Genomic DNA, 26,097 nt, shown 5'->3' with positions numbered 1-26,097 from the left:
GCGCTTTATAAATTTCCTTTTAATTTAATTTCATTTCATTAATGCCCCTAAATGGAGTATTTAGGACAAACCTCTGTTGCCATGAACTCGCATTTGATGACCCAGAAGAAGAGGACAAAGAAGAGCTGCAAAAACGAGAACTATAGACTTGCTGTGGATGTTTTGGTACCAACCCCTGCCTGCTTGTGTGTTACAAATAAATAACATCCTACAGCTTTTCCTTTCACACTGCCTGTACCTCAGCAAGATTGTCACATAATTCACTTTTCTTTCTCTAACTGCAATGTGAGACGAGTTTGTAAACACCAATCTCCATGTTATAAAAACATGAGCAACAACTTGTCAGAAGACACAATCTCAGATTTTACTTCGGTCTTTGAAGTGCAGCAAATATGACAAGATAAATACAGAATTTAAAGTCACCTTTATTTATAGTTTGAACCTCTGTGACGCACCAAAGGTCGATGACCCACAGTTTGGTAACCACTTTTATGAATGATTCTGCAGAGGAACCTGGAAAGAGAACACTCTTCCTGCCAACCGAGTCCTCCTAAAACAGGAGAAATTAACTGACAATGCTCTGAGAGGAGACATTGAGATGGAACAGAAGGATGGATCTTGGATAAACGACCTTGAATTCAATGCGCTTGGACAATAGTAGACAGTGAGGGCTACTAATGTATGTTCAGTGCTTAAAGATTAACAATGTATCTCAATGCATTGTTTGGAGTCATCTGGATTTGTCAAATTGTCCCTGCAAGCAAGTGCAACTAACAGGCATTTGCACAGCCAAGTCAAGTCTTGACAACATGACAGAGTCTAGCATTATAGTCTACAATTGTGCAGTGATAAATAGCCGAATTGTCTTCAAATACTTAACTGCAGAAATCAGGCAGAGATTACAGAATTAAAACGAACTTGCAGGTGCAGATGTTGTCCATAACTAAACTAAGACCTTTTCCTTATGAACAATACTAGACAGAGGCCCCAGAGAGCTGTAGATCAAAATCATCACCTATGGTTTGTCTGCGAAGAGTTTTACAAGATTTTGACTTTTCAAGTCTGGAATTGCCATGAACAGGACTGGAGAGACTGTTGGAGCTCAGATAAAGCCCTGCTGAATCACAAATTATCTGAGAATCATCTGCATAGGAAACTGATTCCAGGCCAAAACATCTGATAATGGCAAGAAAGCCAGATTTTTTTTAAAAAAACACTGGACAATCCGCAGAAGATGATGGAACCTTTAGTCGATTAAGCTATATTAGGAACTGGCGGTGATATTCTTTGGGAGTTCCACAGCTGTATCTGATAACCGATTCTATTACCAAATCAGAAGGACAAAACTTGAGTATAAAATTTTAGGATTAGGTTTAGATGAACAATTTTAAATGAAGCAGGATGCAAATATATATGGACCATTAGAAAACGTAAGCTGATGCAGGTCAAGAGCTACATTTGGATTCTATATGCACCCCATGAATGAGCGCCCTGCAGGTCTGTTTTAAACTGCACGTATTTCAAGTTACGAGTAGTAGAAACAATAATGCATTTTTGTTGTTTTATTCCATTTTGTAGGCAAGCAAAAAGGAGAGGTTTCCTTTTATTCAGAGAATTGCAAATCAGGAGATTAATCGAAGCAGTTAATAAAAGTCCTTCTACTGTATTCACTGTGATAATACTTGTGAAATATATCTACTTGGCCTGAAAGTTTCATTCGAGATTTATGGAATAATAAGAATTGATCACATCAACTATTTGAGAGGACTACATAATTTTAACTAGAATGGAAATGGAGGGCAATAGTGTGTTTTCCACTTTTTCTTTCCACTGTAATTTTGACTGGTTAACTAAATGTGATTACACGTGAAGCAATGAACTTTATGTAAAGTATAGGGTAAACAATCTGAGGAATGTGGGATACTGGGTCCATTAAAAGGATGACGAGACGTTACTTGAAATGATTTTGTTAACTAGTTTTAGAAAGTTTTCATCTTTTGTAAAAATTTTCAATTTAATAGCATTATTAATAGCTATCTAAATTCGGGATAAGAAAGTTGTGTTCTTATGGCTAATAGGTGTATCTGAAATAACAAACGACAGAAATCCTCTTCTGACTCAGATATTCCATCCAATATGTTATTATTCCTGCAGGGGTCTAAAGTTAGACTACCGGGTATCCAACAACAGGATGGCGTCAAGATTATCTTGCTACTCCCGGATAACAATTTTCCAGCAACGAGGGCACTATTAGGAAACTCTGCAATTAATAAGTTTATTTTTAAGTAAAAGAGTTTCCCCATTCAGACACAATTAATATTGGAGTATTTTGGTAAAACAAGGAACACCGATTCAGATATTCATGTGGATTCTGAAACACCACAGCTGTGATGCCAACAGGGTTAACAATTGTCGAGACTGCATATTTTGTAAGAAAAATGTTGATAACAAATAGGTTGGAGAGGCCATTTAAGAGTGAGTAGAGGAGATTTCTGCCTAAACGGAAGTAGGTATGAGACACTTTTTCAGTGGACTGAGATGTAATATAGTTAACATTTTAATGGCAAGAACGCTGAACCAGAAATACATTTTGGCATCATGAACAAGCTAGGATTATGAGTATGTTTCACTATGCCCTGCCCTGTTTAAAAAAACAGTATGTGCTAACTTCACACAGCCTGATATGCAAACACTGCTGCATTTTCCAATGTGACTGATGTACTAATCAGTCCCATTGCATAATGTGTATTCACAAGGGGTAGCAAAATCTCCTGCTTGAAAAATTAATTTGGGTCGGGGCATTTTTTTGACCCCTCTCCGGATGGGGGAATGGAAGCCTGGGAGGAACTGCAGGTCTTCTTCAATCCTGCATTCAAATTTCTTCCATGTAAACATTTAAGAAACAGAGATTGCTTTAAAAAATAAGTATTCAAGTGGAAGGAATGACAAAGGGGCGGGACAAAGTGGTTCCATGGATTCCTAACAGCTTTACCCGCCAGGCAGCTTGTCAAGATTCCTTCTTGGACAACGTCCCATTTGCGAAGCATTTACCATCCCAAGTTGGTAACTTCCAATGGGTTGAAACTCTGGTTCATAACATTTGATACATTGCATTGCGACTAGAAAATAAGAGAATGGCCCTTTCATGCATTCTCCTACTTGCTATTCAGAATGAATCGTAAAAAATACTCTGCAAGCCTGCAAATTTGTTTCCGACTGAAACAGTAACTGTGTAACAATGCATTTTGAAGTCAGAAAGCCTTTGATTTTTGCGAACTTGCAGGCTTTGCAAAAGCAAACAACTTGTATACATGTGGCTTCTTTATCGATGAATTATTTTAGGAGTCATAAATCACAATTAAATTAATCTTGAGTGAGAGATACGAGTGATTAAACGGACTCCTATTATTTTATTTGGAAAATTCTCTGGCAGGCAGATGATAATCACATGTTCTTTTTTGTCTTTCTTAAATTAATTTATGGGCGTTATCCCATACCAAGAGCATTTATTAACCGCGGTGGTTTAGCGGAGTGGGTGGGGCCACATCGGCCAACAGACGTGCGCAGCACTATGGAGGTAGTGCTTGCGATGGCCGTTGGCCGACAAACGCATGGAAGGGGTTAAACATTTCCCTTTAATTCAGGGAAGGGGACGTCCTGTCGCCAAATGTCCAGAACATATTGCTTGGGGTCAAGGACACCAAATCTTCATGCCCACTTTGTCCCCAGAACAAGAAGACCAAACTCCTGCAGCACAAATCATTTGGCGGCCAACTTACACTGGCAGACTGTGTTTGTGGAACACAGAATAGTCTGCTTCTGCTACAACAAGATATGTATCCAAATGTAGATGTTCAGACTATTATGTACGATTCATTAATGCAAAATATCCAAATGTAGCAGTGGAAATAAATATCAACAAATAAAGTCAAGAAAGTGGTAGACTGGAAACTGGGCCTCAAAGAACTAAGTAACACGTAGCACATATGAGGACGGAGGTCTCTTACTGTGTCGGGTCCAGGAGTGTCACATCTTGGTTATCGCAAGTAATTTAGTAGGACAGGAACATACAAGGGAGATCGGCAGGCCAATAGATTACAGACCCAGATTTAAAATTAAATAAATGATCATCTCATTTAGTTTGTTAAGAGTTGCTACTGGCATCAGATCAACAAATCAAACTGATATCAGGGTATCTGCGATTGAGACAAAGCCAGGACTTATCCACTTTTTTAGGACAATAAATTCCATGAAGTGGTGAGCATTTCATAAACAGTTTAGCCATTTCTCATAAGGATACGTCCTCTGTGATTACGGATATGTCCTCTGTGCATAATATTGTAGTTCCAAAACCCGCAATATAATGTGTTAATACAGATATTTGAAGTAGGAGTAAAAGCAATGCATTTGCCCAAAGTTCTCCCTTCAACATACCATAGGCTGACCTGGAGTAACAGGTTTTGCCTCCCCATCGCTGCCTGATGAAATGTCATCTGCATCTCCAAACAAATCTGCAGCATCTTTATCTAAGGAAAAACATACACATAGAAGTAAATATCCCACAAACCGCAGTCTGGTAGTGAAATTAGTTGATTTATAAACAGGTTAATCTTATAGTTCCTTTTCAAAATAAGAATATATTCTTGAACACTCCAGCAGACCCCATGAAATTCAAAACTAATGTTCAAATAAGATACAAAATTATGGGAGTAAATAAAAAAGTAGCAAACTTGCAGGCACATTTAGAGGTGTTATATATAGTCTGCAATTCTCCCGTACCCTGAAAATATGAACAGATCTCGGTTGCTCCCCAAGAAGGTTGTGCCTTATATGTGCCACAGGTACAATGGTGCTCAAAAATAAGCTGATAAGTGGAGCTGCACGAAGATATACAGTAATGAAGTCTGCCCTATACGTTCGCTGCGGAGTTCCCTTTACTTAATGCAGCAGGTAAATAAAAACTACATGAACATTTGTTATTCTAAAAGAATAAACTCCCTTGTATCAATGTTGAATACCTTTGTTTACTTCAGCGTCGCTATCCATATCAGAGTCTGATGCAATTACTTTCTTAGGCTTGTGTCGACCAATTTCATCCTCGCTGTCACTGCCTCCAGCAGACACTAATATAAATAAAAGGTAAGTAAGTTTAGAAGTCAAAATAAAATATTGCAAAATGTAATTACTTGTTTGTTATCTAGTGCACACATTTCTTTTACAGATGATGAAAGTTGTACATATTAATTTTGTAGTTGCTACAAAGATCCAAATCTGTGAAAATTCTTTACAGGAGCAGGGGAACAGCAGATCATAGAGAAACCATGTATTGCTATGTGCAGTTCAGAGAGCCATCCCAGCATACCATGCAGAAGAAATGACAGGCAGTCCAGCCATCTCATGTATGAAAAATACAAGCTGATCCTGGAAACTAAAATCAATATTGAAAAAAAGGCTTCCATATAATGAATAAAGCATGCTGCTCTCTGGCATGATTTAGAATCACCACTAAGTCACACACACTGCTGTATGAACACACCCTATAACAGTTCAGAGCCCAACTCCCAAGATGATACGCTTTAATCATAATCAGCAAGCATTACAACACACCTCACATCTATAATAATCAGCTAATGCAATAGATAAAGAAACGTACACAAGGCTACAGATACAGAGAACAACATAACAATCAAACGGTACCCAAGGAAAACCAACCTAAGGAAAACAAGCATTTGCAATGCAATAGGTCTCGCATTAGGAAAGTTTGAGCTATTGGTATTGTAAATGACACATTTTTTATTTATGTGTTGGTTTTGAGAATAGCTAAATTAATAGCTTTGTCATTTACAATGCCAATAGTTATAACTTTCGCAAATGTGACACCTATAGCATTTTTAATGCAATATGTGTTGTATTTACGTGACTTACATGTATTGATATTACAAATAACAATGGCTTAATTTTTTTAAATAATTAATACTTAAATAAAAGTTATTGTAATTTGTAATGGCAATAGCATAAACTTTTGTAAATAACTTTTGTGAAGATTATGTTCAGTGTATTTTTTTCGTGACGAAAATCCAAGAACAGAAGTGAAATATTAACATCTTTTTGTGACATTTGTAATAAAACTTGAAACATTGAGAGGACATATTTGAACCAGTTGTTGTTGAATGGTTGCACAGATTGATGCTGTGGTGGCGCTGAGTGATGTTGTGGTGACGAACGAGTGATGCTGTGGCGTTCAGTGATGCTGTGGTAGCTCATAGTGATGTTGTGGTGCCCGTGAGTGATGCTGTGGTGGTGCTGAGTGATGTTGTATGTTATGCTATGTTTTGTTTTGCTATCCTATGTTTTGTTTTGTTAAGCTATGCTATGTTTTGATATCCTATGCTTTGTTTTGTTATGCTATGCTATGTTTTGTTATGCTATGCTTTGCTATCCTATGCTCTGATTTGTTATGCTATGCTATGCTTTGCTATGCTATGCTTTGCTATCCTATGCTCTGATTTGTTATGCTATGCTATGTTTTGTTATGCTATGCTATGTTTTGTTATGGTATGCTATGCTATGTTTTGTTATGCTATGTTTTGTTATGCTATGCTATGTTTTGCTATGTTATGCTTTGTTATGCTATGTTTTTCTATCCTATGCTTTCATTTGTTATGCTATGCTGTGTTTTGTTATGCTATGCTTTGTTATGCGATGCTATATTTTGTTATGCTGTTTTGTTGTTTTGTTATGCTATGCTATGTTTTATTATGCTATGTTCTGTTGTGTTATGCTATGTTATGCTATGCTATGCTGTGTTTTTGTGTTCTGTTATGCTATGTTTTGTTGTTATGCTATGTTTCGTTATGCTATGCTATGCTATGTTTCGTTATGCTATGCTATGCTATGTTTTGTTATGATATGCCATGCCTGATAAAATGGTTTACCTGTGGACTGTATAATGTTTTTTGGAATATCTGTGAATATGTGTACGCGGCGTCATGGCGGCCTGTAGGAGTTGATCCCTCCGTCTCATTTATAAGGTAAGTGGAATACTTAGTTCGGCATCTCTTGTGGGAGGTTTTAAATCTTGTTTCAGAGGAAGGCAAAGGTATCGTCTGCTGCTTTGGTTTAGCCACCATGAACCAATTTGTGGCTTTGCGTTGCAAGTCCGGCAAATTGGCGCTGTCTTTGGCTAGTTTGAGTGGGTAATTGACGTGCTTTATCAGGTTATTGACCTGGTGCTGTAAGCATAATTCACTGACAGAGTGACTAATTGTCACAGTGAGCCTTTGTCATAATGATTCACTGACACGCTAACAGCTGTGTGGTTGGAACTGAGACAAAGTCCGTCCCGTCGGAAGAAGCCACCTTCTAATTACCCAAGTCGTAGTAAGTGATCCACTGAGTGATAGAAAATTCTGTGGCGCGACATAGCGCCAGTTAGGCTTCAGGGCACATTGGAGTCTATGAGCGGTGCACAGAAAAGATAGCTACCACACGGCCATTACACTTTCAGAAAGGCCACTGCACAATGAAATAACTCCCTTTGGAGTTAACTTACCATCGCTTAAAGTGTGTCGGTGATTGCAGGGGTGGGGGTGAGGCTTGTTTATCATCATCAGACGTTGGCCCCTGAGCAAGAGAAAGAAAGGTAACAAGCTCTTGGCAGTGCTGTGGGGGGAGTGGGGGGGCGGGAGCGCATTGGCGGGGGTGCAACAGCCTTTGAAGAGGAAGCAGGAGAATACAAGAAATGAGAGAGTGAAAGAGACAGCGGGAGAATAGAAGAAATGAGAGTGAAAGAGGTGGCGGGAGAATAGAAGAAATGAGGAGATGAGGAGAGAGTGAAAGAGGTGGCGAGAGAATAACAAGACACACAGGAAATAAAGCATGGCTAAAAGATGCCCAGATCTTCCCTACTGTAACAAGAGGCTAATGCGGGGAGAGTGCGAGGACAAGCATGAAAAACAAGCTCTCGGCAGCACAAAATGAGACTGAGGGCAATGCGAGGCTCCAGAAAACAGCAAGAGGCTAATGCGGGGAGAGTGCGAGGACAAGCAGGAAAAACAAGCTCTTGGCATTGCTGTGGGGAGGGGGGAGGAGAAATGCGACACGGCCTGGCAGCCGTGAAAAGTGCGAAATGAAAGCCTTTGATGCAGCAGGGGGCGGAGCGGATCCCTTTCAAGTGAAGCTGCTGGCGGCAGATGGCTGGCTTTCATGTGCACGCGCTTTTTAGGTCAATGCGCTTGCGCATTGAGCTTGCTTTTCACGGGCACAGCATCAAATCGCCCGATGGTTAAGCTCTCGTTAAGCCCCTATATTCTCGCAAGCTCAATGCGCAAGCGCATAGACAGGCGAGACCTAAAAAACTAACCACTTACAGTAGAACAAGCATTTACAATGCAACGGTTTCGCCTTTGGAAAAGTTTGAGCTATTGGCATTGTAAATGACAACATTTTATTTATGTCTTGGTTTTGAAAACAGATAAATAAATGGCATTGTCATTTACATTGCCAATAGCTCTAACTTTTCCAAAGGCGAAACCGTTGCATTGTAAATGCTTGTTCTAAGAAGAAGTCAATTTTTCCAAATGTTTGTGTTTTCAATCTATTTGCTGTTCGTGGTGGAAACAAGTGCAACACCCATTGGTGAACCCGGATCTATACATTTCTGAAAAGCAGACAAAAATCTGAATTCAGCAAGGTGCTATTTGTGTTGATGCCTGAACTTTTTCCCAAACACACTGATCTTTTGAAAAAAAAGAAAAATGGGAAAAAAATAGCGACGGGGACAATGTTTTTACCTGTATTTTACATAAATTTACAAGACTGTAGTGCACTTCTTAGAACAAGATTAGGCACTTTCTATTGCATTTGCACTTTAGAGGAGATAAAAATGTTATCTGGTTAGAGTATATGAGTTGTCTCAGATAGTTTTGGCTATAAGTATATATTGCACTTTAGGAGAAAGGTTAGTTTTACCCTCCTTTGCTGGTGATTTTGTATGCAGTGGCTGCTCTAGTCTATACTGATACATACAATAATAATTGGTTTTACTTGTGTTTTTAGCACTGCATTATGTCAGATGTTAATTACAATGCAAAATGTTAGAAATGGAAAATATTGTTGCTGTAGCCCAAGCATATAAAAAACAACACTAAGTGGATCCTCGCATCTTTGCATTATACAGACTCATCATACACTGGCAGACGTACGTTTTGGAGCACAAAGTCCTACCCATGGAACAGCCTCACTGCGCGAACAGCTTTACACATTGTTTGTGACCCTCTCTGAAGGGCAAAGTCTCGGTTTATTGTCATATGATGTGATTTTACATCATGAGTTTGCCCCGCCTTTTTGTTTACTGTGACCAAACCGTTACTGTAACTGAAAAGGCCTACATCTTTTTAGTCGCAGAATGCTGGCAAGAAGAGACATCAAGTCTCATTCTTTGCGAATGAGACACACATTTCGGGGTTGGATTTACCTCTCACAAAAAAAGACCTGGTGAGAAGGGCTAGAGCTTGAACTCTAAATGGGACTATTCAAATAGCTGGTGTCTGAAATAGCAACTTCTGCGAGAAATCCTAACGCTCTTCCAACCACTACACGAGGTCCCCATACAGACTGCTTCAGTTGACAGAAAAGGGATCACTTTGGACACATTAGAGAGCTGACTTACTACTTTGCGAAGTCACTCCTTTTTAAGTTATTGATGATTTCTTGTATATTTTTATACTGTCACGGTGGGTGGCAGCGTTTTCTCTGGCGTCATTAAATATATCTCACTCCCATGTGATTCATCAAAACTTGTGAGATCTGCATTTACGAGGCAGGGCCACTAACCGGTAAGCACTGCAGGGCGCTGGAGTGCTCTCAATCGGCAGTGCACTCTTGCACGACTGATGCATCCTGGCTGCGTGTCCTCCTCACACTCGGCAGGTAGAGGTCCCTGTAGTGTCGAAAGCTGCTGAGGACAGCGGACTCCAGTCGACTCCTCCACTCGCTAGGGTGGTCCTCATTCTCTGCCATGGGCAGCCCAAGATCTGTTTGCTGCTAGCGAAGACCTTCAATAAGTCAACAGTGCCGAGTGTTAAACTTTTGCAAGTGCGCCGGTGTTCTGATAATGTATTTGGATATACCAGGAAGCGCAGGTTGTAGTGGGCAGAACCATCACTAGCACCGCCCTTGCGTTGACACGCCACTTTACAACACAAAAGAAACAGGAAATATTCTCATCTCCTGACTCAGCTTCCACGTTTGCGGGCTTTACATCTTTAAGTAGTTCAGTGCGGAAGTTGTCGGGACTCCGACCTGCGCGAACTAGGGGGTGGTGGCGGGTATTAATTAACAGTGACAACGGCCATCTTATAGTAGGAATATTTCCTTTGCGTCGGTTAGCATACTGTAACAAGCACTCACCTGGGGAACAACGGAGGCCCAGCACGGAGCGGGCATTTCGGCAACCCCGCCCACGGCCATGTGCGCTCGAAAAACATGAAGCACAGGGGGGGCGGGAACGGACAGCGGGAGGGGGATGTGCGCTCGAAAAACATGAAGCACAGGGGGGGGGGCGGGAACGGACAGCGGGAGGGGGATGTGCGCTCGAAAAACATGAAGCACAGGGGGGGGCGGGAACGGACAGCGGGAGGGGGATGTGCGCTCGAAAAACATGAAGCACAGGGGGGGGGGCGGGAACGGACAGCGGGAGGGGGATGTGCACTCGAAAAACATGAAGCACAGGGGGGGGCGGGAACGGACAGCGGTCTGGTCTCTGGGTCCGGTGTGGACGTCAGGAGGGAGCGCAGGCTACGGAGAGTACCAGGGGCGCCCAGGGGACAAAGAGCGGTGCGAGCCTCGCTGGAAGCGCGGCTCGCACCGCGGCTGTGCTCACACGCTGCGGGACTCACGGGGGTGGCTGCAGCTGGGCAAGGGCGATGCAAGCCTCGCTGGCAGGGCGGCTCGGGTCGCGGCTTACAGTACTTTAGAGCTTAGGATCGGCTGTCTCTACTGAATGGCTCTGAAAAATGTGTGCCTGCAGCAGCCCGGGTTAGGAGAGCCAGTGTGAGGAGAGGGAGGCGGGGTGGAGGGAGCAGGGCAGGCCGAGCAACTCCATTGTCTGCCGTGAGCCGGGTGACTAATCTTCCGTCGTGGGACCCAAAAAAAATGGCGGCCAGCAACTCCTGAATTTTTCAGATTGGGGGCATGTTTACAGGGGCGGGAACGGCGCGCAGACAACGGGAGGGGGCGGGTTAAGGGTAATCAAAAGGCAGAGCACTCACCTGGGAACGCCCAGGGAAAAAATCTCGGGAACGCCCCCGAATCTGGTCCGGCCTTGACGGACAGATCTCTGTTCCAATGGCTAGCCTCCATTTATGGAGCTAGCCAATGGGACAGGGGGGCGTATTCCAGAGTCCTTACTGAAATCAAGAGATTTCTCTTGGAGGCGGAGCTTACGCTCCGTTCTCCAGGCGAAACCTAAAAATGTATAATCTTCTTAGTGCAGTGTAGAGAAAGGTATGAGGCACAGGCCAATAGTTAAATTCACTGGCTGCTAATGGGCAGGAGTAAAGAGGAGCACAATGATAAACTGATTCTGAATTTAAGCATTTTAGAAAGAAAAGTTTTGCTGTAGAATTTTCGAAATGTAAATTTGTACCTAAGCAGGCGGCATACCTGGGTCTTGAAATTAGCTCCTGCACCTTTAACAAATATAAGATGAGATAATTTTTTGGTTTTGCAGAATCTTACACTAAACTTGTCAAGGAATTTTCTGAAGAAACTTATTACATCAGACAATTACCTAAGTACAAGACTACGTCAGGAAGATTTTCAAAATATTACGAATGAAATAGTTAATGGACCATTTTTAATGGGTTCTTGCCACAGACATAAGCAATAAAGTAATTGGTGCAGCAGTGTTGTCACAATGTGGTGGGAAGGGAAACAAGCATTGGCATAGCCAATAGGTCTCGCCTTTGGGACATTATAAGTATTTAGTTATGCAGCATAATATCCTTGGTACAACAACATCAACTGTTGCATGGCTAAACACTTATAAGGTCCCAAAGGCGAGACCTATTGAATATGTCAACGCTTGTTTGTATTTGTCAGCGCATAGGGCCTGTTTCTAGGGTTGGACTCTCGTCGAGATTACATTGAATTTCAGGATGTAATGACCGCTGTAATTTCCAGTAGTTTAACATTCAGACAAGGAGCATAGACTTACTTTCTTTAGGACTGTCTGAACTTAGAACTCCAAAGTGGTGTTTGATGTAAAGAGAGCCCTCTTCATCCCAGTGGGATAATGTTATACACTTCAGAGGCCGCCCTTGCCTTCTGAAATGTTTAAAGGAGATATCTATTTTTGAACGGAGTCAGTGTAGAAGAAAAAAAAAAAGCTTGCTCCAAAAGCACATCCCTTGCTCAAGGAGGGACTTTTTGGGCCCCAGTATTGCGCTCTTCAGAGAATGCTGAGTGTGTCTGTAAAATGTACGTGACACCCTTTGGTTAAAAAAAAAATCATAGGCTCCCCTCCAATGACCAACATATTTTCTAACAATAATTCTATATACTTGGCAGCTTTTAACATATTTAGCAGTGCAGTAGTTTTCAGTTATTCCTTTTAAAAATGCTAGCAAACACCTAATTTTCAGGTTGGTCTTTATCAAAGTGCTCACAGTGCGACTTAGAGGTTTTTTTTCCAACACACAGTTAAAGAGTCCGAATAGGAGAGGACACCAAATTTACGGTCCCTAGGGCACTGTCTGATCAAAGGCCAGTGCTAGTCACTTTATACCCAGGAGTAATGAACATTACCAGCAAATAACGTAGTCGTAGACAATACTTCACTGTTTTCCGATTTACCTGGGCGCGTTCCAGCCCAATTGGGCCACCCAAAACGGCATGCGCAAGAGTGCACTCACCACTCCTCCCCCTGCAGTGCTCTGGTGTCACAGAGCCTAGTTCCGTCCCAGCTGAGCCACTGCAGTAGGAAAAATAAGATGATAACACTGCGTTATTATCATTTTATTTTTCCTCTTTTAACTGCTCTGAGAACAGTGGGACGACGCTCCTCTGCCTTAGCGGAGTAACCGCCACTGCCAGCGTATCTCGCATCCAAACTCAAAAAGCATTGGCATAGCCAATAGGTCTCGCCTAGCCTTCCCTAGAGAGGTTGCAGTGCTTCTTACTGAATGCTAGAGGCAGGTTGAGAACAATGACTCTGCGTATGATAGCTTCTACACCGCACTGTGTTTGTTCTTCTTTCTGTGTTTACGTCTAGGTTATCATCAGTTTTGATTATTGACACAGATGTTTTCTGGCCTTATTTTTGTCTGACTTAGCCGTGGTAATGTAAAGCGCTCTGATAACTTCTGGTCTAGGCAGCGCTATATAAAACTCTTAAATCAATAAATTAATGTATGTTAAGGGAATTGTGTAAGTGCAGATAAATAAAAGAAAACCTTTAGGACCTAAAAATGAACATATAGGAAAATGTAATAAGTATATTTATTTTCTAGGGGGCCATATATTCGTATTGCTGAGAAAGTAGAACTTGAGATAGTGCTAAATTTTATGAATTCAATTTTGCTAGACAAATGAGTAGCAAGGTTTTGGTGAATAGCAATGGAATGCAATTTATGTCTTTAAAATCCACAGAAAATTTCAATAATGTAGATACTGAACACACAACTTCTTTTTTATAAACCTACTAGCTTACCCGTTGCGCGTTGCTGCGATCTCCGAAGAAAGGAAATTCAAGGAAACTCGTTATGATAACATTCAATTTACATTGTGTCATTTTTTTAAAACTTATTCAGTTTAATATGGAAAACATTTCATAGTGTTGTTTTAATTCTATTTATTTATTCGAGTGCTTGTGGATACACAATTTTTTTTTTTTTCGTCTGGTGCGTACATCAGTATTCGAAAGATTATGAGGGCCCTGGGGGGCCGATATTTAAAAAACATTTATGCCAGAAACCTTTGTGGGAGTGTACTCAACAACTTCCCAAAGTTTCCTAGCGAGCGGATGAATGCTGTTTTAATTCTATTTATTTATTCGAGTGCTTGTGGATACCCAATCTTTTGTTTTTCCACCTTGTGCGTACATCAGTATTCAAAAGATTATGAGGGCCCTGGGGGGCCGATATTTAAAACATTTTTATGCCAGAAACCTTCGCGGGAGTGTACTCAACAACTTCCCAAAGTTTTTTGGCGATCGGATGAATGCTGTTTTAATTCTATTTATTTATTCGAGTGCTTGTGGATACACGAATTTTTGTTTTTCAGTCGTGTGCGTACATCAGTATTCAAAAGATTATGAGGGCCCTGGGGGGGCGATATTTAAAAAAAAATTATGCCAGAAACCTTCGCAGGAGTACTCAACAACTTCCCAAAGTTTCATGGCGATCGGATGAATGGTGTAGTAATGCATATAGGACAAACAGACATACATTCGTTTTTATATATATAGATTAGCAATGGCACTGTACAGCGTTTTAATAGAATGATGATAGGAACCATTCAATTGGCCAGAAGTCGTCAGACTGGGAATCACAAATAAAAAAAACAACCATTGGTAAATGCATTCGTTTTCGCCAATGTGATAAATAATATGCAGTTTTTTTGCTGTATGTTGTAGCTTGTTGAATAGTTGTGCAATAGAAGTTACCGAAAGCCTGTTTAGGTGTTATGACTTATTTTAAGAAAGGCAATATATTGTGGTTGGCTAGAGTGGTCTTAAGCCATTCAAACCATGTGCCCTGTAGAGATAAAGTGCAGTATGAGCAGAGGGAGAAAAAGTTGCCCAAACCCAGCCCCTCACCGACCCAATCTGCTAAAGCAGGGCCTCCTGCAAGAGGCAAGAAAGAGTAGGTCAGGTTCCATTCTCATTCAGTCCAGGTCTATCCGCTAGGATTGATGACACCTGCACCCTTTATTTTCAATAGTGATGCAATGAAGTTGACACTGGGCTAAGAGTGAACTGGGCTGAGATCAGCATTTCATTTCATGAAGACGATGTACCATCTGCAAAATGGCATTGACTCTGTGGCCTGGGCTGGATCAAGGTAAAGTATAGCTTAAAGTTTCTCTTGCCCTGTCCCAGCTCATGAAAGTCAAACTTTTGACACGGATCCGCTGAACACGTCTGCGCGTATTCAAACAGTACATTGAAACATAATACAGCAAAGAAATCTCGGAACATGTAAAGGTCATGGTTACATGTCTGCTTCCACTAATCTTATGTCAGGGTTAGACCAGAGTATAACATGGGTCCACTATGTCAGCCTGCAGTGATTGGTACATGTGCGCTCTTAGTGAGAGGTTGGTGGCTTGAAGAGCTGCCCTGCAAACTACTGGAGTATATACGTTTTTATGTATGCAGTCCTCTACTGAGTTTTTTATTTAACAATGCTGTTGGTAGGTAAAAATGCTTATTATTATTCATGTGCACATACACAGTGAAACGACGACTCAATGCAAAACATCACAACACCTTCTTAGAGTTGGGTTTCATGTGTTCTGAAAGGAACACGAACTGAAGGGCTGTAGAGGAAAACTACGGCAGGCTGCAAGGGCCCAAGGACTACGTATATCTTTAACCTAATTTCCCTGTTACCATTTGAAGAGCCAGCGCTGTTTTGCATCACAGTATTCTAGTCTCTTCACAAGCAGTCTCACATTGAAAACAAGCATTGAAAATTCAATAGGTCGCACCTTGGATTAATTTAAAGCCATCTGCTTTGCTAATGGTATTGTAGTCTAGCTTTGCATTATTTAGAGTATATTTGTGATATGTTGTAGTTAGAATTGTTTTGTTAGCTGTGTAGTAGTTTAAAGCATAGCGTTAGTAGGAAAAGCGCAGTGTTTCAGATTTGGGAGGTGAATGAATATAAGAATAGTATGTGTGTTAATTTAGTTCAGTGAGGATTACAATAGCATGAGGCAGACGAAAGGGGCAAGGGGAGAACAATATATGCACATATCACAAATATATACTAAATATTGCAAAGCTAGACTACAATACCATTAGCAAAGCAAATGGCTTTAACTTAATCAAATGCGAGACCTATTGAATTTTCAATACTTGTTCAGTTTGAGTCGTTTAAGTCTAAAAATGAGTTAAAGTACTTTGCAGTGAGTTCGCCTGTGTCGGACAACCCCTAGAGGGGCAAATGAGGGTGGGGTGTTTGCAAAGATCCGCCATCGGTTGCGTTTCCATAGAGTTATTCCAGATTTTGCTTCTAACTTTCGATTATTTTGATTTATAACCTGGTTCTGGTTGAAATGAAGATTGGGATTATACTCCTAATACTAAAAAAATAAAAAGACCATGGTGATTTTACGGCGTTAGGCCGATGCTTATTATTATTCAACCTTACTTAAGACAGGTTCATTTTGTATATTATGGTTTAAGGGGCCCGCAGCTTACTGGTGTTCTCTTTCCTCTAATGCACCTTCTTTCCTGCTATTGTTTAGGAGCTGGGATGGTAGCAGTGGCTTAAGAAATTCAAACATCGTTCGGGGGAGAGGGCTGGCAGAAGAGGAGAGGGTGCCTTGAGCTCAGAAGCCATTGTTCCCCCATTTCAAAGGGGGAACCTTCCCCCTCCTAATCCTTTTGATTGATATTGCTTGTGAATAAGTGGGTAGCGCCGGGTGACAGTCCCTGAATGGTCCTATTGCAAATAAAGATGCCCGTGGAAGGCAGGGGTTGGCACTGGGGAGTGTGAAGGAGACGGGCTCGCTGGCACTCACCAAGTACCCAGATACAGGCGGCCGGCACAATAGCACCTTCTCTGGGGGGACCGACAGCCTTTACAGCACTCCAGGCGTCGTATCCTGCTGGGGGGAGCCTGCCCTCTCCTCGACAGCCCCTCGGCCGCTTTTCTTTTTCTCCCCCAGCATTTTACTTTGAAAGCAACAATAAATTACTGAAAACGGGCACTGAATAACAACACAGCGCTTTGAAAGACAGAGGGGGGAAATAAACAGTTTGCTCTGTCCTCCTACATATCAGAGAGCAGAAAAGTCGCCGAGCTGGGGGGGGGACAGAGCCCCGCGCATCTCCCATGCACGGAGTAAGAGTGAAAGTAGCAGAAACAACACTAGGAAAGTAGGAAGTGACTCCCTCGTGGGTGGGAAATATTATGAAAAATTTTAAAAATTTCCCTGTTTGCAGCATCACTTAAAAAGAAATATGCTCCAGAAGAAAGAGGTCAGGCATGTCCTCAAATAAATATGTTTCAAACTTCTAGGTGTCCTGGTGCCCTGGAACCTGTATAAAGCAAATGAAAACAAAAAAATCATAGAGCGGCAGGAGCATCTTTCACTCTAGGTGGACCACTCGCAAGTGGCTCTTCGTCGCCGTCTCCCCTGCGAAGATCAAGGGGTCTGGGTCACACTTCTGCACTAAAGCCAAATTGTCAGGATGAGGAGGCAAAGAGTGAGCCCTTAGCTAATCAGCACCCGCCCTCCGCAGACCGGACAGTCTCCTGGCCTACCAATCAGGTGCCGGCAGCCCAGAGGAAGCTCTGAGTGGAACAACTAATAAATACTCCAGAACGGAGCCCCCCTCATTCTGCACCAACCACGCCAACGCAACTTCAACCCCCCTTGGACACTCACAGCGCCTAGAGTCGTCTACCCGCCTGGAAGCTCCCTCCGGTTCCTCCTCTGCTGGGACAGTGACATAGATCCCGCTTTCACTGCGCCTGTGGGGTAGCCTGGATTTTGTACTAGCAACTTATCTGTGGTAAAAAGTGGGGTCGCACCTGGACTTCACCTTTGGGGTCACCGTAGCGAGCGATGAGCAGCCTGTTTGGTGCTGTCCTGAGAATTACGCACCCGGCCCCCGGACAGAGCTAACCCTACAGCGGATTCTCCCTGGTAGGAGGGCCCACAGCTTGGACACTGTGCAATGGACACAAATTCATGCAACTGCCCACCGGACATTTTAGAGAAAAAAAAGTTGAGACAGACAAAATTGGGGGAAAAGTCAAGACATTTTAGAACAAGCTTGTTTGCATTGCAGACGCTTTTTTACATTGTGCTATCTCCGTACTAAAAAAAAGAAGTGCCTACATGGTGTAATGAAGGACAGAGTGTCACGCCGCCAATAAAAGATCCTGTCCTGGTGGGCGGGGTTAAAAATGGACAGAGCGGCAACAAGGAGGGATTAAAAAGCCTCCTTCAAAATAGAAAGGCTGCGTTTAGCATAAGCTAGGACGCAAGCCAATGGAAAGAAGGATCAGGGCTTGAAGCCCCCTTTGGAAAATGCATTGATTCCAAGAGGCCCTCGCATGCAAGCTGCTAACGCAAGGCGAGACCTAAAAAACCAGGGCCACTGGTGGTCAAGGCACACTGCAGGGCTAAGGTTCCATACTGACTGAGGGGTGTGCTTTCAATATAATGAGAGGTAAAGTAAGCAGGAGTAATGGTAAACGTTGCTGCTGAGTACACAAATGTAAACGTGCTTTCAAAATAAAGTTTCCTGCTGCGTGTTATTTTATGCATGTTTGTTTACAATACACGTGGAGGCACAGAGACAAAATCAGGAAAATAAGTATATTGGTAAATAGCGGAGTCCAACATACAGAATAAAGTCATTGTGTTATGAATTGCAATATTTACATTTAATCAATAGCCATTGAGCAGACTTTAATTCATGAGTTCAACTAAAAGTCATAAGAAGTGATGTGTAATCACATGAATGATCTTTCGAACAGCGGTGGAAAACAATAATTGGTCCTCGGGAAACTAATAAGATGGAGCACACAATCAGCAACAGGAAATAGTATGCTACAGGCAATGGAAATTGAGGAAAAGTAAGTGACAAGCGCAGGAACCAATGATAAGCAGGGCTCCTTTAAACATTATATGGAATTCAATAGATTTCGCAAGCACTCTGTAGGCAAAATCTTAAATCTACTTGCTGTGAGGTACCAAAGGTGACACCATTTGAACTGGAGAGGAACGTTTTCTAAATCTAAACATTGTCCAGTATGGTTTTTTAATGGTAAGAAATGTTTGCGGTCCATTGAGGAGACAAGATTAGTGCAATTAGAGAACACTGAACAGCCTATTGTGACAAGAAAAGTAATACACAAGCGGGGCAGCTTGATATCAGACAGTGGGTACAGGTGAAGAAGCCTGGAAGAGTTTTGAGAAATGCAGCACAACAACCGGACGGCAGAGTTTGGCACATGAGTAGATTCGTGAAATGGGTCAGTAAGAATTTCCTATCTGATAGCCGCTATGATTAACTGAATGAACTGAAGTGTTATGGGACTTGGCCAAAAAGTTAGTGGTAAAAGGGGCAGTGAGGTATATATAAAACAAAAAGAGTTTTCATGTTAGAAAGTCGGAAGAATGGGGAGCGGATGTAGCCTTATGGCTAGAGCTGTCGACCTCGAAGCTGGGGAACCGGGTTTGAGTCTCGGCAACGACGCTCAACATCCTGTGATTCTGGGCAAACCACTTAGTCTCCCTGTGCATAACAAAAATGAATGTGTCCATCTGTAACAAATCTAATATAACGAACCCATGTAAAGCGCTCTGATACCACGATGTCTCGGGTCTAGTTTGCGCTATATAAAACTCTAAAAAGAAAATCTTTTAAAGGAGTAAATTATCTAATAAAGAAACAGGAAAGGGTGAAGATGTGTTATTAAAAGAGGGTTTCCTGGTGAAGGAGAAAAGGAATGTGCATTCATGAAAAATGGTTAGAAGACCATCATTGCAAAGGTTTATAAGTTTTCTTGCTATGTACATTAACTGGGGTTTGTAAAAATAAAATTGTTACGTGCTAATGTTCTTTTGCTTAGGTTTACTTTTGTTTCCTTTCTTTTATTTTGTTACTGTTGTTGTAATTCTTTGTAAAAGAAGGGGACTGTTAGACCTGGTGTCTTTCAGAGTGGTCTTCCCTGACCTTTCTGGCTTACGACTTCCTGTTTGGGCCCGGTTTTGCTGGCATAGGACTTTGAGCGCTTTGATACGGCTATTCAGTGCCAAAGCGCAGTGCTGGTCATATACATACTGGTGATTAATGTATACATGGTTGGCCGATTTGAGTTAGATGTAAGTCCCTTGTCTAAGGGTAAGTCATATCTAGGGCTTGTAACTCGAATGCTCGTTCGTGGGCCTGCAGCATTGGTTGTGCCACCCAGGGAGGTAGCTCTTCAAATGCGCCACATGTTTGCCATGACATGGCCCGTGTGTGCAGGTTACGGTTACTCAGCTTGGCATTTAAAAAGTTAAGTGCCACGGTTCTGTATGTCTCTTGCTATATCCAAGTACTCCCTGGAGACAGGCTGCGGGGTAGGGAAGAGGTAGGGCATGTGTGCGCTACATGCCCTAATAGTGAATGGCACCAGGTGGATTGTTCAGTACAGTAGGGCCCGCTTCATTGAATTGGCATGAGGGTTCTGTGGAAAGACTACTGAGCTATATTTCCTATGTGCAGTATAGTGTTTGATATTAATGAGTTAGTAATGGTGAATCCTCTCCGGAGGAACGAGTGGATTCAACATTACAACGGTGGAAATACCACTTTGGACTGGAAAAAAGCACCCTAGGACCGGTTTCGGGCTTTCAGCCCTCATCAGCCAGGAAAGCTTGACTCAAGTGGCATGGAGAGATCGGGACCCACGTCTGGGCATACCCGTCCCACTCGGGGTGACAAACGCAAAAAGAACAAATAATGGACAGAATGCAGAACAATGTCATACATTCACTCCAGTACAGAGATCTGGGCTTAAATCAATAGTTTTTTGCTCACCATGCCATTCCAGTTTGGACCCAGCCATATGCAAATCAGTCTTGACCCTACGTGCAATGGGAACAGTACAGCCCAAACTGCCAGGCCAGGCCCTCCCTGGACTGGAAACAAGTATCCTAGGACCAGTTTCAGGCTTTCAGCCCTCATCAGCCAGGATAGCTTGACTCTAGTGGCATGGAGAGCATGAGACCAACGTCTGGGCATACCCATCCCACTTGCCTTGTCCTAGGTACCAAGGGTACCACTTACTAGGGACTTACCGGTAGTACTAAAGGTATTGCCATTTTGAGGAAAAATTGTACAGTTTAGGGAAAGAGATATGGCCCGGGGAACTGGTGAGCAGTGCACTTCTGTCAAAATCGCATCAGATTCCAGGCAAAAAGTGGAGGTGACCAAGTCAACAAGCATTTGCAATGCAATAGGTCTTGCGTTTCCGCAAGATCTATTGCATTGCAAAGGGTAGACATCACGGACAACAGAGGGAGGGCGGGGTGGGGTGGGAGAAGGCATGGACAACGGGAGGGCGGGCAGGGGGCCGAGAAGGCATGGATAATGGGAGGGCGGAGGGAGAAGGCACGGACAACAGGAGGGAGGGTGGGCTGGCTGGCAAAGAATGCACGACAACAGGAGGGGGGGGGGGCGGTGGGGAGTAAAGAGTGCATGTTGTGCCTGCAGTAGAAGAACCGCTTTAAAGAAAATAGTGCTCACAGTTCAAATAACACGTACCGTGTAACAACCAAATTAAAGGGGCCAGTTGCCATGGGAGGAGACAAATGAGTATTAGGCGGTACTAAGGATAGACTAACAAGCCGATTGACGAATCAGAAGCCAGCATTTAGGACAGACAATGACACAAGCCAATGGCAAATATGGGCGGAGAGTGGGCGGGGCTCCTATGCCCTACTCCTGTACAATAAGTATTGCAGAGCTGGCTCTAGACTCCACCTAAAAAGCAAAACTGTTGGCTTGGTCAGTGCTCGTCGTTATCCAGTTGCCCCAGTAGTCGAGTCTTAGTCTAGCTTTTCATACGTTATGGGAACGGAAAAGTAATATTGAAACCCCGCTGGCCTAGACTTGATGAAAAATAGATATATTTACGTAACCATTCTACTGCCATCCGGACTATGAATCGCAGTAATGTCACTTTTCTTTTTCACTTTATTTTGATGAAAGTGGCACTAGATGGGCATCTTTCTGTATATCTTTCAAGAAATTCTCTAATGTGTGTAGTGTAGCTAGAGGCATCACAAGTTGGCCAAGTTACATAATGTACCAAAACACTCCCAAGAAGGGTTTCCATTGCAATGCATAGATGGTGAGCGGTCAATTTGTGTCAGGGCACATTGGCCATCATGTGCCACTGTGAGTGTTGACGTTTCCCTGGCCTGATATGATGCTGCTGGTGTCCTTGGCATCACACATGGCATTGACAGAGCATGTTCATGTTGCTACCTATGTCCTGTTCAGCCCCCACAGTGCTTGCTGAATCCTGTTGTTAACTTTCTCCTGTCGCTGCCACTTTCTACCAGTCCCCCCACAGACACACACACGCTTCCCGTCTCATTTCTGTTTGCTTCCTGTTGTCCACTTCTCCACTCCTTTTACCCTCTTCCAAACTCTTTGCACCCGTCTCCTTCGTCCCCACTTCCCTCATCAACACCGATCCATTAGCATTCTAGAGAGGAGTGGGGCCATCTGCGGTTCACACCCTCTCTCTTTCGACATCTTTGCACCAACCACCCTTCGTCCCCAAACACCACCACGTGCCTCCAGCCACTATTGCACAATGGACACCCGTGCAACAGGTGGGTGTAGTGAAAGGGATGGAGGAAAAAAGGCGGAAAGGAAGAAATAAAGGGAGGGAAGGCGAGAGAATGTGGAATATATAGATAGACAGACCGAGAGAGAGAAAAAAGCTGAGATGGCTGTCCACTCTCCCCAGGGCAGAGAGTGGGCATGGAAGTCGCACTGCTACATCCTGTGCTGCACCAGGCCCGTGTGAGGGTCCCGTGCAGTCTGGCTGCCACCACCTGCCCTGGACTTGTGCTGTGTGAAGGAACTTTCCACCCCCGAGGCAGTGCTATAGGTATTTGGGAGGGAGGGATTCTTGCGCAGCTGGTCCAGAGCTGCACATCTTCACTGCTAATGGCGCTATGCTGTACCTGTCCCGTGGTGCTATGCTGCACCTGTCCCGTGGCGCTATGCTGCACCTGTCCCGTGGCGCTATGCTGCACCTGTCCCGTGGCGCTATGCTGCACCTGTCCCGTGGCGCTATGCTGCACCTGTCCCGTGGCGCTATGCTGCACCTGTCCCGTGGCGCTATATTGCACCTGTCCCGTGGCGCTATGCTGCACCTGTCCCGTGGTGCTATGCTGCACCTGTCCCGTGCAGCTATGCTGCACCTGTCCCGTGGCGCTATGCTGCACCTGTCCCGTGGCGCTATGCTGCACCTGTCCCGTGGCGCTATGCTGCACCTGTCCCGTGGCGCTATGCTGCACCTGTCCCGTGGCGCTATGCTGCACATAATAATTAACTGGTTTAGCCCAGGCTCTCTTTATCTTTATTTCACTTTTAGTGTTGATCCATGTAAGCTGTTTTTGCGATATCTTTATCCTCCAATATTTTTAATGATAAATGCTAGGTAGGTAGAGTGCAGGCAGGTAATATGTTCGGGCTGGCTTTTGGTGCCACGTGCCTTGGGGCAACTGGCCTCGTCACATGCTTATCTGCAAAAGACTTAATTTGATAAACAGTCACTTTTTTGTTAAACTTTTGTGCACAAACAACGTCATCTGCCTCTGCTCACTGTCAGGTTGCGTACAACAAACCTCATTGCTCAAGGAGACAAAACATTATGTTTGTTCTGCATTATTGGTACTTAAAAATATTTTTACAGAAAGAGCTTACACAGGTTCTGTGAACTTTAGATGTTTGAAGCTAGTGTGCAGAGATCCCGACAGCTTAATTCCCACCTCTTGAACCATAACAACTGTGGGTAGGTTTAATATAAAAAAAAGCGATCGCTTCAAAAACAAAGAAGCCCGCGAGTGGTGCGGTGCGCACGCCACTGCGAACCATGGCCTATTGGTGTCTATTACGCGCACCAAGCGCGTAATAGACACCAATAGGCCATGGGCGGAGAATCCTCTGGCCAATTGTGTGCAGTCTTTTACACCCAAAAAAAATTTCAATAAGAAGACATTATTGTGTAGGCATTACCTTGTGAAAAAACTTGAAAATGTAGTCTGGGAACCATCCTATAAATTGATCACAATGGACGCAATTTCATTGTACACCAACATTGAACATCAAATAGGTATAAATGCGTGTAAATACTATCTGGGGAAAAGAAAAAGAAAATACAGAGAGCACAACAAAATGCTAAACCAAATGATTTCGCTATGCCTACACAATAATGTCTTCTTATTTAATAAGCAGATTTACAAACAAACGCGAGGCTGTGCCATGGGTTTCTCGTTTTCCCCAAATTACGCAAACCTTACAATGGGTTGGTATGAACAGAATGAAGCATGGAAAACAGAGAATTATGAGTGGAAGCAAAACATTATTTTGTGGCTAAGGTTTATTGACGACCTTCTAATCATCTGGAATGGCACACAGGCTGAATTCGAACTATACTTTGCAAAACTAAACAGTACTCCAACCAATCTGAAATTCACTTTTGAAATGAGTACAGAAAGAGTTGTGTTTCGAGATCCTGAGATTTATATCGATAAAAACCAACTGGAAACCACCTTACATCGCAAAAAAACAGAGACCAATTCAATTTTACATGGACAGAGTTTCCACAATGACAAATCGAAGTGGAGTATCCCCTTATGGGGAGTTTTTGCGATTAAAAAGAAACTGCTCAATGAGCAGGAATTTGAAAAACACAGCAAAAAAGCCTCGGAGAGATTTCTAAAAAGAAAATATCCAGCTACGGTGGTAGAAAACTGTCTAAAAAGAGTGATGGAGCAAGACAGAAAGGAAATCTTGCACAAAGAAAAAGAAGACAAGAGTAAAGACAATACAATCAGACTAATAACCACCTACAATGCGGAAAAACAACAGTTTACCAAAATAATCAGGAAACATTGGGGAGTCCTAAAATCGGAGCAAACCTTAGCAAAAATAATTGGAGATCATCCACAAATCACCTTTCGAAGAGCCAAGAACATTGGAGACCAACTGGTTCATAGCCATTTTAAAGATAAACCAAAAACCACATGGCTACAAAGACCGGGTTTTTGGCCATGCAGGCAGTGCAAAGTCTGCAGAATCGCAACTGCCACAAAGGATATTGAAATACACAAGGGAAAGAGATGGAAGATAAACCAACATCTTACGTGCAAAAGCACACATGTAGTCTATATGGTTACATGTCCCTGTAACAAGAGATATATTGGCAGCACCATTTTTGAGGTGAAAAAACGGATATTAGAACACACAAGAACCACCATTCACAGAGACTATTCGAATGCCATTGCAAAACATATGGACAAATGCCATGACAACAATTGGGAATCCCTAAGATATTGTGCTATCGACCAACTAGCCGAATCAGAGAGAGGTGGTAATCGCAGAAAAGCCCTCAGACAGAAAGAATCCAAACATATCATCAGTTTCAGGACCTTAGACCCGCGAGGCCTGAACCAAAGTGAAGAATTGCATGTTCACCTATAAGAAATACAGTAGCAGGACTAAACCGCTAAGAGAAACATTAAACACTCACCAGAGAGTTAAAATATAGTCAAACAAGAAAATGAACAGCAGCAAAATTGATAAAAAAGCTACATATCGAGTAATGGATATTTAATGGACAACAACCTGACACGAACTGTGGCAAATAATGAATGACTCACTAGAGAGACTAAAGAGAGACTCAGTAAAGTAATCACCAAATAAGTGAAAACTATCCGCTTAAATGCTTTATAAAACTCTTCCAAGTTAATGAGTACATATAAAGAGCACTTTCACTCCCCCCCTTTTTAATTTTAGTGGTAATATCGAAAGATATGCGAAAAACTACATTACCCACAATGCATTTGCATGTTAAAGTTTTTTCATTTGTGCACCAAACATAAAAGAAGGCTCATGTTAGAGCTCAATATCCCGTGATCAAGCCTTCAGGGCAAGGCGAAACGCGTTGGGTTATTGACGAGAAGCAGGGCAAAAATAAAGCTGCTGTTCGGAGCAAATATACCCGAGTGAGTGCCTTCTTCATTTACCGACCTCTTGGTTTTTTCCTATATTGAACGCATCCAAGTCTTTTTTTTTTGTAAAACGTGTATTTATTCCCTATTTTTTGCATACACTTCGTACAA

At 42.7% G+C, this 26,097-nt stretch overlaps 1 protein-coding gene across 1 annotated transcript in view; it reads right to left on the bottom strand.

Annotated features, from left to right (window-relative positions):
* Positions 1 to 26,097, bottom strand: part of LEO1 (LEO1 component of Paf1/RNA polymerase II complex) — a 215,090-nt gene that overhangs the window by 147,632 nt on the left and 41,361 nt on the right. The window contains exons 3-4 of the mRNA XM_078684833.1: positions 5,019 to 5,123; positions 4,435 to 4,526 (exon numbers count right to left, since the gene is read on the bottom strand). Coding sequence (XP_078540959.1) covers positions 4,435 to 4,526; positions 5,019 to 5,123 — 197 coding nt within the window. The remainder of the gene's footprint in view (positions 1 to 4,434; positions 4,527 to 5,018; positions 5,124 to 26,097) is intronic.

The sequence above is a fragment of the Lissotriton helveticus genome, chromosome 3_2, assembly GCF_964261635.1.
Source record: "Lissotriton helveticus chromosome 3_2, aLisHel1.1, whole genome shotgun sequence".
NCBI lineage: Eukaryota > Metazoa > Chordata > Amphibia > Caudata > Salamandridae > Lissotriton > Lissotriton helveticus.
This window is presented reverse-complemented; position numbering and strand designations above follow the sequence as displayed.